This window comes from Melospiza melodia, chromosome Z, assembly GCF_035770615.1.
Source record: "Melospiza melodia melodia isolate bMelMel2 chromosome Z, bMelMel2.pri, whole genome shotgun sequence".
NCBI lineage: Eukaryota > Metazoa > Chordata > Aves > Passeriformes > Passerellidae > Melospiza > Melospiza melodia.
In genome coordinates, this window is record NC_086226.1 from 17,158,959 (window position 1) to 17,174,134 (window position 15,176).

Sequence of the window (15,176 nt, forward strand, 5' to 3'; positions counted from 1 at the left end):
GTGCCAATAGCAAGCAGTAGAAATGCAGACAATGATTTTCCAAGAACAGAAGTTTTGCAGAGGAGAGGAAAAATATGTATTTAAAATAATAATGCTGTCTTAGAAAATCCTGAGTATCCATAAGGAAGCACTAAAGGGTTTTTTAGGAAAAAGGCTGCAATTAACTTTGGGAGATGCAGAGCAGATGGGTACATAAACAAGGCAGGTCCAGGCCTAGTATAATGTCAGATCATGGAATGTTCAGATTGAAATGCAGTAAAGAGAGAAATTTGAGGTCAAACTACAAGGGAAAACTTGACATAGTACTGAACTCATTAAAATAACTGAGTTTAGAATGGACACAATTGTATCTCAAGACAGTACTCCAGAAATTTAGAAGTCAAGAAATATTGCTTATTCCTTAAAATGCACTAAACTTCACTGGCCTACTATAATGTGTAACATAAGACCATGTGATGAACTCCAAAGACTGAAAAATGAAATATTTACATCCTGTGCCTGAAATTACTATGGTCTATGGAAGAATTTATTTAAGAAAAGACAATCTAACACAAAGATATATATAATATGTTCAAAACAAGAAAGAGTCATAATGTATGTTTATATAGGTTGTTTTCTTTATATTAATAAAGAATGTATTGCTCTGTGTTCACACTTTATCACTAATTCCTGAATAGAAAGGAACCAAAGTAGAAACTGATACGAAATTATATTTAAAGGAGCTCAACAGTTTGATGAAAAAACAGAAGAGACAGTGTCATTCAGATTATATATATATATTTACATGCAAGATCCAAATGATTTTCCAATCAACCTTTTTTCCTGCTCCTCCTTATGCCAGTGCCAGGATGAGGAGGAAATGAAGGAGATCACATGATTCTTCTACAGTCCTCCATTTCAAATGGAATTGAAATTGCTTATTGCAATGTAGTGCCACTTGTAGAATCGGGAGGCACTGTTAAATGTCAGCAATATTAATGGAAAAAATGATATAATTCTTGTATCTCCTTGGCATATTGAGAGTATGGAATGCTGTTGGAAGGGGAAATTATTTTAAGCAGAGATAATCTGTGATTAAGTAAAAGTTTAAGAAAGGAAAAAAAATAATTCTCTCTGAATTCATTCAGTAGCAGTCGAAATAAACATAGGTTAAGTATAAAGATCAGTAAATGTTCTGGGTGTTGCAGTAGTTGGGGTACATATTCAGTTCCTCATACATCTTTGTAGAGTCAACAGGAGACACTTGAAAGAAATTGCAGGAATGGAAAAAGGTTCACCATTGGTAATGCTCCAACAGAGACATGAAAGCTGGGACTACTGCCAAAAAGATTCACTCTGAAAACTTTTAAATTAATACTGTAATTTAAACCTGACATTACTGGCACTTAGTACTAATACTGACGATGAAAAACTGGGACAAAACTCATTTTTAAAAAAAAGAGCTGTATGTTCAGTGGTGCAATCTGAACCATAGATTCACAGAATGGTTGGGCTGGAAAGGACCTTAAGGGTGATTTTGTTCCAATCCCCTGTTACGAGCAGGGAGTTGGAACTTCCCACTAGACCAGTTTACGCAGCACTTCCCACTAGACCAGTTTACTCAGAGCCTCTTCCAGTCTGACTTGAATGTTTTCAGGGCTGGGGCATCCATATCTTCTCTGAGCAGCCTGCTCCTGTGAAGAATTTCTTACTAATACCTAATCTAAACCTACTGTCCTTCAGTTCAAAGCCACTACTCCCTTTCTGAGGGTGAAAGGCCAGCTAACATCAGAAGGAGTGGCAGATCTTGATGCTTAGGGGCAGCCTCCTACTTCTCAGCTGTGAGAATGTCTTGCTGGATTTCTCACCATTGTGTGTGGACTGGCATGTGGGCTGACTACATGATTTGGAGTGCTGCACATGGCTTATACAGACCAGCGCTGTGACTTGGTTTTTCTTTCCTTTATTCCCAGAAGCTGCAGTAGACCTTCCTGTAAATGTCATTAGAAGAACTGTGTCAGGGATCAAAAACAACAGTCAAACAAACAGCTACAGAACATGAGAAGAAAGCTAGCAATATGGTTAAAATATTAGACAAATATGTGTATGAAAGGAAGGGAAATCAATCTCCAGTAAATTGAATCAACTTTTCATAACATGCAACTTATAATCTTCATGGTACTTTCCCATAAAGGTCCTCCTGCTTCACAAAAGCATTTTGAAGCCTGAACTATCCTAGATTAATGGCTGAATCAATATTGCCATTGTAACACCCCAAAAAATTTGACAGGTGGTTAAAAATACTCAAAACTACATTAAGGCATTTTGCAGAGCTAAGCTGCAATTGGCCTTGTGAGATGCTATGTTTAATCACATTAGAGGAGGCCTATGTGGCAGGAACAAAATTATCTGTATAAAATTCAAGAAGAAAAGTACTCATTATTGTGTACTTGTGGGTGAAGATAGGATTTATAATACTGTTTACAGCTAAATTTACCTGAAGATCATATGACACACTTTAAATACTTTCAAAATTTCAAAGTTCTCAGTTATTCTGGCTTCAATATTGTAATGTATTTCTTGTCTCCAGCTGAAACTCAGTTAGAAGATTTCAGGTAAAAATAAACCATGGCCAAGAAGAGTTAAACAGTATATGTTTGTCCTGAAAACGTGAAACTTGCTTACAACAGCTTGGGAGAAGTCATCTGAGATACTGTTCATCATGCTAAGACCTGAATTTCATTAGTGGGATGCCAATGTTCCATTGTTATTGTGGAGAAAAAACAAGCAGAACACAACATTTGAGGCTATACTTAAAAATTGTGTTATAGATCTGAAACATGACTCACATGACAAAAAGGGAACATAAATCCATAATGATTCAGTCTGAAGAAGCATTGAGAAAGAACAAGGCAAATTAATGTGCAAATGGAGCTAAAATGTGGTTCCAGGCTGAGAAGACCACAATCATGCTCAGTCTTTGAGCCTAAGGCCATCTTTAAACAAATATCATCTCCATAAATGTCTGGTACGTATTGCAAAATATCAACATGTTTGCTGTATCTGAATGATGGGAAAAGGAAGGGTGTTTCAAAGAGAGGAGTTAACTAAACAATGAAGTATATTTCTAAATATAGATACGCATATATAATGACCTAAATATCAGAATCAATAAAGTAACTTTGTTTTCAAGAAATAAGCAAAACCAAATCTAACATTTTCATTTGATCTAAAACACTGGAGAAATTTGGGGCTTCGGGTCATAGGCTGCAAAAGTATTGGAGAGTATTTTTAAAAAAATACACAGTGCTTAGCTTTGAGTAGCACATTTGTTTTATAAACTTAAACTACTAAGAGTAATGACACACACACACACACACACACACACACATATATATATATATGAAATATAGTTCTGAGGAGACTGATACCTATGTTCCTCAGAAAATGGTCTTCCTTTTTGACATGTATAGTTAATATGCTGGAATAAAGAAGACAGTCTTGATCTCCTGGGGTTTCTGTTTGAAATACCAAATAATTCTTTTTGTTGTCACTGTTGTCCTGTTCTATTTTAGCTTTCAAAATATTGAAGAAATATGGCACAAAGAAATATTTTCAGATACCCGGGTTTATAAGGCTAATAAATGTTTATCTTTATATTTAAAAGTATTGTTCTCACCTGTACAGGTGTTAAATCTATGTTATTGTTAAGTACTGAGATTTCTGTTTGAATGTAGCTTGAGGTTTTGCTGTGATCTTTCTGCCAAATTCTGTTTCAACTTTAACAAACGAATTTAGCTCAAGTAATTCAATGTGGAGAATGACTCACAGTGCTATAAAACTGCTTATGGTGACCTGATCTGAATTAATTTTAGAATAATCTCACACTGCCTGTTGCAGCATAGCCATTTACCCATTTACTGTCTTGTCAGCCCAGATAGATTTTGCCCCGAGGACAATTAGTGTTTCTGCAACTGAACAGGTGAAGATACTTTGACCCTTTTCTTTGTAAGCAAATCTATTTGCTGGTTGTATAAAAAGGAGGCAGGTTGGACAGATTTGGTAATGATACAATTTTAATGTAAGGAAAGTTTACGCTGGCTTTTGGGGATAAAGAATTAGGAGGCCGGTCAGTATGGTACTTGAAACCACTCAATGCACGGATCATAAAAACACAGCACAAGCCACATGGAGGCTTGTGTACACTCCTCCCAGACTACAAGCTTCCATGTGCTTCCAAGATTAGTTGCTGAAGGGAATATGTCTATATAAACCACAAATTTCTGGTCCTTTTTTTTTTAATAGGAAAATGTGATCACTGGTTAAAATAACTGTCATTTAAATGTATGAGAGTAGTTCAGTATACTTAGTAAAGTAAGATCTGCTGAAAACACTGCTGTAGTCTTCCTGTATCTGGTTTTGTAAAACATCATCACTTTAACAGAAGACTTATCTGAAAATCTGCTTATTTTATGTTTTAAGTATAAGGTGTCAAACACAAGGCAGATACATATATTGAAATATATTTCAGCCTTTTTCACTGTCCCCAGTGCAGCTGGCGAACAAAATTATTTTTTTATTCTTTTGATTCCTGTTCATTGAGTAAACTCATTATTTACAAGAAACTTACAGAGTTTTCATTTTAGCAAATTCCTTGTTTGATTTAAAGATGTCAACTCAGATATTTGGACACATAAACTTGCTCCAGACCTTGATCCATTTGAGCTTTGCTACCTCACGCTTTTGCTTTCAGGTAGTTAGAAGCTGATTATTTGGATTCGCTGTGAAAGATCAAAGTCAGCTACTTATCTGTCATTTTCCATCCTAAAACATTTTGGTTTGTGCTTTTTGCTATGACTATCTATGACTTTTGTTTTGGTTCTAAAATGTCACTTAATTGGCAGGACTCCTCAGAAATAACCGCCAGCGGTTCAGAGGTTGTTTAGGCTATTTTCACAAATGCTCTAGACTGAATTCCCAAAGCCCTGATGATTTGGAAGGACCCATTTTATCTCAGTATTTTTAATTTTCCTCATATTCTGTTCAGCAAAAATTATACTGTCAAATGCCTGGTTGCAAACTTTATTGGGGAAGTTAAACAAAGGAGGCCAAATCCTCCATTGTGAGAAGTGTCTTTTTAATGAAACCTGAAAGTACACTGCACAAAGGTATGGCTCACTCTACACAAAAAGATTTCTTTTGCTTGTTTGCTTCATGGAACACAAAAGATTTGTTCTGAAATCACACTGCTGGTATGATTTTAATTAAAAAAGAAACATCCAAAAATGCAATGATGGGGCTGCTAGTACAGCATGCTATGATAAGAAAACTTTGTCCTTTATTTAAAAAAGACGAGAACGCCAGAGGAGCTGAGGGTTTGTTCCACCATACCTGGCGGGTCCTGCACTCAGTGCCCGCTGCTGCCCAAGGACAGAGCCAGTGACGAGGCCCGCATTTCCCCAGCGCTTTCTGTACATGTATGAGGAAATCCCACTGAACCTTCCCTCCACAAAGCTACTGCGTTTCGGGGGTGATGCCTGCTGCACAGGGAGCCTCCTCACATTCCCACCTTCACCCGCGGATCTGGATGTTTCTCGGCCGCGTGGGGAGCGCAGCAGCCGGGCGCCCACACCCCGCCACCCGCGGCCTCCCACCCTCGCGAAGGGGAGCCCGTCCCGGCCGCAGGAACAGGTGGGGCGGAGGGCAGGGCACAGCCCGCCTGCCGGGCCCTCACCTCATTGCCGCGCTGTCTGCGTGCGAGCCGCTGCTCCCCCTGCACCTCGCCCAGAACTTTTTTTGCCAGGCTTCGCGCCGCCCGCCGCCACCGAAGGAGCACCCAGGGTGGTTGTGGGCTTAGGGTGGCAAACTTTCTGCCCAGATGGGCCAGGGTGGCAGCTTCGTCCTCCCTTTCTGTTCAACATCACGGCTGCAGCACCATCCTCCCTCGGGGGCGCCACGCTGAGCAGGGGGCGGTGCGGCGGAGCCCTGCGCTCGTTCCGGCAGCGGGCGCCGCTCCGTTTCGGTCCGCCCCGCACCGGAGAGAGCGCGGCAGGCTCCGGCGGGCTCTGCTGCTGCTCCTGCTGCTGCTACTGCCGCCGCCACCGCCGCCCCCGTCGCAGGAGGAGAAAGATGGAGCCGGGCAAGGAGCCCCGAGTGACCGCGGGGGAGAAGCCCAGCGAACCAGAGCCGGCGGTTTCCTTCCAGGCCCGGCTGTGGAAGAACCTGCAGCTGGGGGGCAAGGGCCGGAGCGGCGGCGGGCGGGCAGCAGCCGAGCGCCGCACTGCGGAGCCCCTCGCCCCGCCGCCGCCGGCCGGCAGCAAGGGGGACCTCCAGCCCGGCGGCAAGTGGAGCGGCTTCAAGCGACGGCGGCAAGTGCTAGACCGCGTCTTTTCGTCCTCCCAGCCCAACCTATGCTGCTCGGCCGCCGAGCCGCTGGAGCCGGCCGGCGAGTCCGGCTCCGCCCTACGCCGCCTGCGGGAGCACCTGCTTCCCCAAGGCAAGGGGCCGCCGCCCGGCCGCCGCCCGGAGCCCGCAGCCGGCGCTGAGGGGCCGGCGGGTGGCAGGGAGGGGCGCCGGCCCGGGGCGCACCTGTCCCACCAGAAGAGCTCCTCGCTGCCCAGTACCGCCTGCCTGGAGCAGCTGCTGCAGGGATCGCCCGCTGCCGGCAGGATCCAGGACCAGCGGACGGAGGACGGCGACAGCAGCGCGGTGAGTGCCGGCCCGCGTCGCCTCTCTGCGTACGGGGCCGGGTCGGCAGGTTGAGCGGGAGGGGTGGTAATCCTTGGGGAGGGGAGAGGAGTTGGGAAGGGAACTGAGGTAAGGAGAGGTGGGAGGGCGGCCGCTGGGGAAGGGAGCTGAGGTGAGGCGAAGGACGGCCGCGGCTGAGTCTCAGCCCTCCTCCCGCTCGCTCGCTGTTGAGGAGAGCCCCTCGGGAAGCGGCTCCGGTCCCGCCCGCATCCCGCGTCGGAGCCCTGCATTCACTCCCCCAGCACGCCGTGACAGGCGCTGTCGCGGACACCGAGCAGGGAGCACCGCTGCCAGCCGTGCTCCTGCTCGGCTGCAGGAGCGACCTCCCTCAGACCTTCATTGCATAAACCATGCAGAGGAAGGGTGTCTCGGGGGCTGGAGTTAGGCTTCCTTCGCTCTCACGCCTCGCAGGTCTGTGAGGGCCGCCTCTGCAGGTGTCTGCTCTTAACACACGCGGCATGGCTTTTCCTCCGGTGATCTCGGCTTTTTTGCTTGTTTGGTTATCCATATTTGAATTACTATGTCTTCTGATTTCTCCAAGGCACACAAATGACTACCACTAGTACACATTTAATAGATTGTAGGTAATTATTTGGCTGGGTACTGTCTCATGCAGCTGTCAGTTCAGTCTGGGAGACTCGTGCTGGTTGTTGGGAGAAGGCAGTAAACAAAGCCATAACTCTTCCAACTGTCAGTTTTTAAATTGTGCGGTGAAGCTACTGTTCATAGGGACTGCTGAATCTTGGAATAAATTTACTGCGAGAAAAGTGCAAAACATAAGAGTATTTTTGGATCTTGTGTAATTCTAAGCAGTCATCCACCTTTCTTAGGAATAAGTGACTAATGTATATTATTATGAATTGTCTTAGGTCATAATCAGGGAGAAATGAGTAGCTGAACTAAAAGATGTGCTCTGTGTGTTGTCAAAAATAAGCTGTATAAATGCATTTGGCTGCTGCCAGAGCAGTACCTATACTAATGAAGGATGACAGTACTTCTGCAGCGATTTGCAAGTGTACCTTGAGGTCAGTGGTAATGTCCCTCTGCAGAATTCAAAGGAGTTCGTCTTCACAAATATGGGACTGACCTAGAGGTGACTATGTCACGGGGTTGCTTTGGTTGTAATCACTGGCCTAATTGGAAACTACTGGGGTTATCTCTTGTATAATGCTTATAAAGGGTTTAGATCATTGCTTATTGAGGTGGGATTATTGTGACAGGTGTCTCTAAAGTGGGCATGCAGTAGTTAATCCCTTCCTCCCCAAACCACTGGTTTACAAGAATGTATTGCATATTTTAAGTATTTCGGTACTATTTTTTGAGACAACAGGACATTATTCTGCTTTAAAGACTGCTGCATCTAGCAATATGAAAATGTGTGACTTTCTTCAGTGTTGTTTTGCTGTTGTGTTTAGTAAAGAATTGTAAATGTTTGTTTATAAAACATGTCAAATGGTTTTTAGTTGTGAGGGCATTACTCTTGTTTAGAACAAGGTACAGTCATAGCATTTGGAAAGAATACTGCCAAATCAAATCAATTTAGGCTTTCTAACACTTGTTTTTAATTAGCAGGATTATGACCGATTCTTCCAAGTATTTTCTAGTGTTGATTTGGGCTGTGCCTGGATACCAGACATGCTGGTTTCGATAATAAAAAAAGCTTGCTTGTGTGTTGATGAAGTTTGCAGAGCTGCTGATTGTGTTTGTTTCAGAGCGATGATCCGAAACAGAATAGCTTGTCTGCTATTTCATAATAAGCACATTCACTGCTTTTCTCAAGTCTAAAGTATAATGTCACTTGGGTTATTAAATCTAGTTTAATTCACCAGCTTCATTGAATTATAGGATGTTAGGGGAAGTAAGACTCCAACTATAAAGCATTGTTGTTTGTCTTCAAGTATGCCTGGTACTCTTCAGTGTTAGTTATTTGCACACTGTTAGTAGAGCAAGGACCTTCCACTGTGAGCGGCTAGAGTTTCCATTTCAGTGTACCTCAGGAGTCAAGTCTTGCATGCTTACAGGCTGTACCCCAGGGCAAGTCCTGCCCAACCTCAGTCATGGCCTTTACACCCTTCTGAGGTTTTGGGTTTACACATCTGGTAGCATGAGTTTGGAATAACTTTCATTTTTCAAACCCAAGTTTTACTTACACCACATGCTGATTTTAACACCTGCAGGGAACCAACCTCCAAGGAAGCTATTCCCTTTCCCCCTGTGCCCTCTGACAGTGGAGGGACAGTAAGAGATTATGAGTTAAAATAGCAATTTACTGAAATCACAATAACCACAGCAATATCAGTAGTGAGAAAAGTATATAAAAAGACGGTGTCCCACCCACAAAAGGGTGTTTATGATTGGGAACAAAAGAAAAACTGCTTCCCAAAGACAGTGCCTGGTATGTACTCAGACAAAGGCAATATGGCCATGAGAGCTGTGGTGGCTTAATGCTCTCATCCCCCAGCCCAGTCTAAGTAGGACAAGCAAACCCCTCTGAATCTTGCGCCATGCTGCCACCTCAGACCGCTCCAACATGTTCTGCACTCACTGGGGCTCTTCTGGGGCTTGGGCTCTGAATGGCTCAGCTGAGCTTGTGCCCCTTCTCTCTCTCTTTTCTAATATTCCCTGGAGCAGTTGTCTTGGAGTCGGCATTGCTGTCCTTCAGCACCACATCTTAAAGCTGCAGCTCAGGGGAACGGGAAAGGGACTGACAGTGGAGAGAGTCCACCTGGCTTACCCCCATCCCTTCTCCCTGGAGAGAGCCAGGCAAGACGGTGCACTTCCCCTGCTGCTCCTTGGCTTTTCCTGCTGGGACCACAGAGATGATGCGCGTGGTATGGAGTAAACAGCATTAAAAGCTCCATTCCATTTTTTCTGTAACCAGCACACAGCAGCACAGACTTACACCAGTGTCTGGCTTTTCATTGTCTTTCAGTGCAGCCTTACATGCCCAAAGATTAAAAAAAATATATCAGCATCATTAAAATGAGATCAAATTGCCTAAAAGTAAGTCAACATAAAATTGCAACTTCTTTTAAAACATATGTAAAATTTTTGAAATAGAGAGCAAGCAGATGCTACTGCCTCATTTGGATCAAGACTGTTGAATTCTTTAGCAAATCTGCACGCTAAAAGATCGACTACATTTCTTAAGGGAGATGGTGGAGAGAAATAAAATCCCGCAATAAGTCAAATTTTTTGTGCTTCTAAGCTGAAATAAGACAGTTGTCAGTTGTCATCAGTGAGAGGGAGCATGAGTTAGTGGGTGGGAAGACGTACAATGTAAAATGTTATCATGAAATGTACATATATTTAGCATAATCAAGCAATTTGAATTTTATTTGAACTCATTAAAGTGTGATATAACACTATTGCATTGTGCATGGACAGTCTAGCAGAGACCTAGTTTTTTCAGTATTGAATAAAGCTTCTGTTGCATTGAATAGGATTAGTATCTTGGTTTGAGCAGAATGGCACAAATAGAAGCGTAGTCTTATGCAAACAATACCTATTATATTTGAGTGCTAAATACTAACCTAGTTCTTTGGTGAAGACTGAATATTCTTGGAGCTGTCTGTGAATATTTCTGGAAAGGGCATTTTAAGTGTTTATTGACAGGAAACTTAGGGGTTTTTTTAAACAGTAACTGAAATGTAAATGTGTGTTTTTAGGACAAAGAAATGAACACATGTGCAATTATATATAATCCTTCTTCCAGTTTCCAAAGACTATGAGGCAGGTTTCCTTGGCCAAACTTTTCATAACTTTTTTTCATAACTTTTCAGTCACTGTCATGTTGCTGAGAGCCACGTGTGTGCTGCATCCTTGAAGGACTTAGATGATGGTGATGGAAGCTCCTGGGGTGTCCCCTGGATAGGAGATGACAACAACACTCCAGGAGCAATGCTTCATAGTGCTTCCAGTGTCTGAGTGTGCTGCCATGGCCCAAGGCACTGAGGCAAGGGTTTTTCTACTTGTCCCTTTTAATTTTCCTTTCCATGCCAGCTGGAGCATGAATTTATCTGACAGTGCCTGTGCCAGCATGGCCTTTTTCTTTAATGTGAGACATAGCTTTGCATGAAAAGTTTTATATCACTTGTATTTTGTCACAGTAATTTAGTAAAAACCAGGAGGGTGAAAATATCCCTGTGTCTTAAGGTTTGCAGTAATAGAGACCCTACAGGTGTTTCACTGTCTTAATCAAAGAACATGGATCTGGTCATGTCATATTGAATCAAAAGTGAACATGAAGAGAGAGGGCTTAGGGAGAGGGTTCTTGGTTGAAGGGATGTCCAGACTGCAGTCTGACTGTCACAGTGAGAGCTCTTGCAGGCACTTCTTTCCTGTGTGTTTTCTTCAAAAATAACAATGAATCTGATAACAACAAATTTTGTAATTTCATGACTTCTTAAAATGTGTCCAGGTTGATCTATTACACTGAAAGAGTGGACAGGTTCTTAACACCTTCCATCAGTGTTTCCAGTTCTGTGAGTGGCTATGTGAATAACTTAGAGGTGTGGAAGAACACTGGGGTTATTGCAGAGGTAAGATGGGGGCTGGCTAGCTCTGCTGCTCAACCTGCAATTTCTTAGCCATAAGAAAGCAAGTTTCATTAATTTTGTGACACATGAAGCTATTTGTTTCATTAATAAGCAGGGATTGGGAAACAGTGATCTAGAATATATTATACAGAGTGATGAGAGATGAGATGAAGTGAAAAACTGGAGCTGCATCCAGATACAGGGTCTTTCCCATTTTTACAAATAAAGATAACTATTAGTCAATAAAGTTGATGTAAGAGGGTGAACTGTGTGGCACAGGAGGAGGACCTGCAGAAAAAAGGGGAGTTTAGTGAGCTAGGTTGTATAAGGAGACATTGTACTTTCAGGGCAAAAAGCATTGTCTTGTACTGGGACGCTGGAAAAGAGAAAGGAAATCTTAGTTAGTAGAAAGGAGTAAGTACAGGTTGAGCTGGGAAGAAGCCTGAAGAGAAGAGAGGGAAATTTGAATTTAGTGTGGAGTGGGATGCAGAGCCAATGAAGACCAGACTGGCATACCATGCATGTTTCTCTGTCTATACCAGAATGAATCTGTACTTGGTTTAGAGCTGTGTGAGTCAGTGAAGTTACACAAGGGAAAAATTTTGTTTGTTTGTTATAATTGGCATATGTAATTGATCCAATCAAAGAAGGAAAAAGAACAAGAAAAGACAAAAGCCTGAAATGTCAATGAAAAGCTACACAGATAATGTCACCCAAGAGGATCTTAATTGCTACTTTAATTTCACTGAGAAAGATGAAGGTGGTGAGAAAATTTGAAAACTGCTGGCTGTCAAGGATTAATTACCTTTTCCTGACACAATACTGGTACAAAATAGAGTTGGAGAGAGCTATTTTGCACAGGTATTTGGAACATGATTTGAGAGCAACATATTTCTGAAAATGGAGAGCAATATTTTAGAAAGCAGAAGAACACTTGCTTTTAGTGATGTGGCCACTGACGCACAGGGCATGAGTAGATGAAACAATGTTTAGGCTGGGTGCGAAGACCATGGAGCTGGTTAAATTACACAGAAATAACAACCAAGAGTAAAAAGCTGTTGCTGAAGTTTGTTTCTTGTAAGGCAGCTGTTGCAACTTGATCAAAGCAATTTGTTTCTTCAAGAGTTTAATTAGACATCTGATTTTGTTAAAGGATGTTCTCATTGCCCAATTTTTCATTATATTAATCTCTAATAAAAGGTTAATCTTTTAGCAGTTTGAGATGTACTAATCTGTTTCTTGTGCTCTGTCAGCATCTGACCAGACTGTCAGTTTATGGTATTTTAATACCGTGTATATATATATAACTGGAAGAGAAATCAAGATATGGCACAATAGAGTTGTATTTAATTATATCCTGAATGACATCTGCTTAATTAACTAAAGATCTGCAGAATTTTCAGAGAGACCTACATGATTTTTCAGTATTGGCCAGTTTGCATTTATCCTCATGTATAATATTTAGATATTTCAAAGTGAACTAATAGTGGCTGTTTATCTGTGATCTCATTTAAACTTTATTTCCTCTTCTCCACACCCTTTGCATTTACTGCTTGTGTATAAAAGTGCTTATTGTGAAATAATTGTATTAAGAATAATAGATGTTTGGATGATAGAAATTGACACAGTCCTTGCACTGAAAGATCAAATAAATGCTTATTTAGTAACAAGTGACTCTGCTGTGAAGTGCTTAAGTTTCAGGGGTTTTATCTGGATTTCAAGTAACTGTGTCAAAACTCTTACTTCAGTGTACTTCATATGTGTGTTTCATAACCTACTGACCTGTGCTGAACTTAAAAAATTTAAAAATACTTGGTTATAGAAATAGAAACTTGGTTATAATACTAGACTTTCTTTTTTTCCCAAGAAATACTGAAAAAGGTTCCTTCCCTCTTTTTGAAATGTTGAATGCAGAAAATTAGTCATTCCTGTAAGATTTATCATCAGTTACTATATTGTTGCAGAGAGAATTACTTTCTAGCATTAAAAAAAAAAAAATAAAAAAATTAAAAACTGCCACTATGTCATTTAGCACCCAGTTTTTTAGGAAGTTCTAGCTTAACTGGTTTGTCTTGTGTTATGTTTATATGTTTGTCTTTTGTTTATGTTATAAATGAATAGATCCAAGTGTCTTTCATTTTTTTTCTCCTTGGATAAATTTCTGGTCTTTGGCAAGATGACTAAGAATTTGCCATTGATCTGAAGACTATATTTGCCTTTTCCTGTCTAATCTTACTATCTATCCTAGATCTTGGATATTACAAGTGTTATCTTCTAGGTAATTTTAAGAGGGTAGCTACAATGTAATCCCTGGAGCTTTTAAGTTTAAAAAAGAAATATCTTCTCTTCCTTGTAAGAGAAGGCAGAATTCCTCCAGTTTTTTTCTATGGTAGACTTAATTTACGGAAATGACAAATTAGATCACCTTTAGTCCAGTATGGAGGTTTTTTTTCTATGAAGTTTTTGTTCTTCTCAGTGTATGTTCTTTTCAGTATATTTCTGTAACTGTGAACTGAAGACAAAGCATAGCAAGTGCACCAGAATTATCTTGTATATGTAGAATACACAAATACCAGAATGTATTTATATATATTGAAGTTTTATGTGGTAGGTGACTGTGCTGGTTTGAAGGTAAACTAGCAGGAGAAATTAACTCTATGCAAATACCTTGTGAGAGATTTCAGGTTGGAGTTACAATTTAATAGGAAAATTACAATAAAGGCAGAAAGTACAGCAACACTGGTTTAAACGGACAAAGTCAGAGTACTACCTGGCCCCTGTTGGTCAGGGGTGGTGGTTGCAGTCCATTTAAGCAGTAGCTGCAGGGCTGCTGAAATGATGGTTGCTGTCTTGTGGAAAGCAGTTGTGGAAATTTGGGTTCCTTCCCCCTCTGGATGCCCATTTGTGGTGGTTGTTCTCCCAGTTCCAAAACCCCAGGTTATATATGGTCAGATTCAGGCAGGAATGTTCAGGACCTTCCCCAGGGTGGGGAAATCCACAAAGGATTGGTATAAGCCTTGGTATAAATCATGTGATGTTTTGGGGAGTCCTTGATGACCTAGGCTGGTAGTGCTGCCCATTGGGGCTGTTGAGCCATTGTAGCCCACTGGCAGAGATGGCCCCTCTGGGCTGGCTGTCCTTATCACTGCGAGTCAATATGTGGAGACAAAGAAATGCTGTCCTGCCACTCAGGGTTTAACACCCAGCTTGCAGCCTGGAGCGTTGGGTGTGCGCTGAGCAGCTGTTGCAAATGATCCACCATTCATCAAGAGTAACCTAGGTGGGTGTGGAGGACATGATTTGACTACACCCATGTGGGCACTCTTCTCCTGTAACCACGACGGTGATTCATACCTTGCCAGCAAGCCTGAGGTTTCATATTTCAAAGGCTTAGGAACAGTGATATACCAGCTGTCAAAACATCTAGTTTTGAAAGGTTCAGACTCAGTGTGAGACGTGAGATCTGGGGATAAAAATATTGCAGTACTGGGATTTTTGTCAGTAAAGGCACCTCATGTTTTACATGAGTGACTTTTGGTGAGGAGAAAGACTATGTCTTAACAAGTCAGGTAATTAATAAGGATGGTGAACAGTCTTGTTCCTTTGTGCTCTGCATGGATGTTATTGATTTGCTTTTGTGTGTAGTCATTTGAGCCAATAAAATCATACAATCACAGAGTGGATTGCTTTGGAAGGACCTGAAGGATCATTTTTATGGCTTATAAACTGATGGATACAAGTACGGTTACATGGATAATTTGACACAAAGGGATTTTTTAAAATTAGTATAATACATCTTGTAATGTATTGAATTAGCAGGATTAGAGTGTATCAAGTTGTCCTAATTTTGGCTGAAGACAGAGTTAATTTTCTGACAGTTCCCATGAGGGGTTGTAGCTTGGAGCCTTGCAA

At 41.6% G+C, this 15,176-nt stretch overlaps 1 protein-coding gene across 1 annotated transcript in view; it reads left to right on the top strand.

Moving 5' to 3' along the window:
• Nucleotides 1–5,454: 5,454 nt before the first annotated feature.
• Nucleotides 5,455–15,176, top strand: part of MCTP1 (multiple C2 and transmembrane domain containing 1) — a 216,462-nt gene continuing 206,740 nt past the window's right edge. The window contains exon 1 of the mRNA XM_063180010.1: nucleotides 5,455–6,687. Within this exon, the coding sequence (XP_063036080.1) occupies nucleotides 5,455–6,687 (1,233 nt within the window). The remainder of the gene's footprint in view (nucleotides 6,688–15,176) is intronic.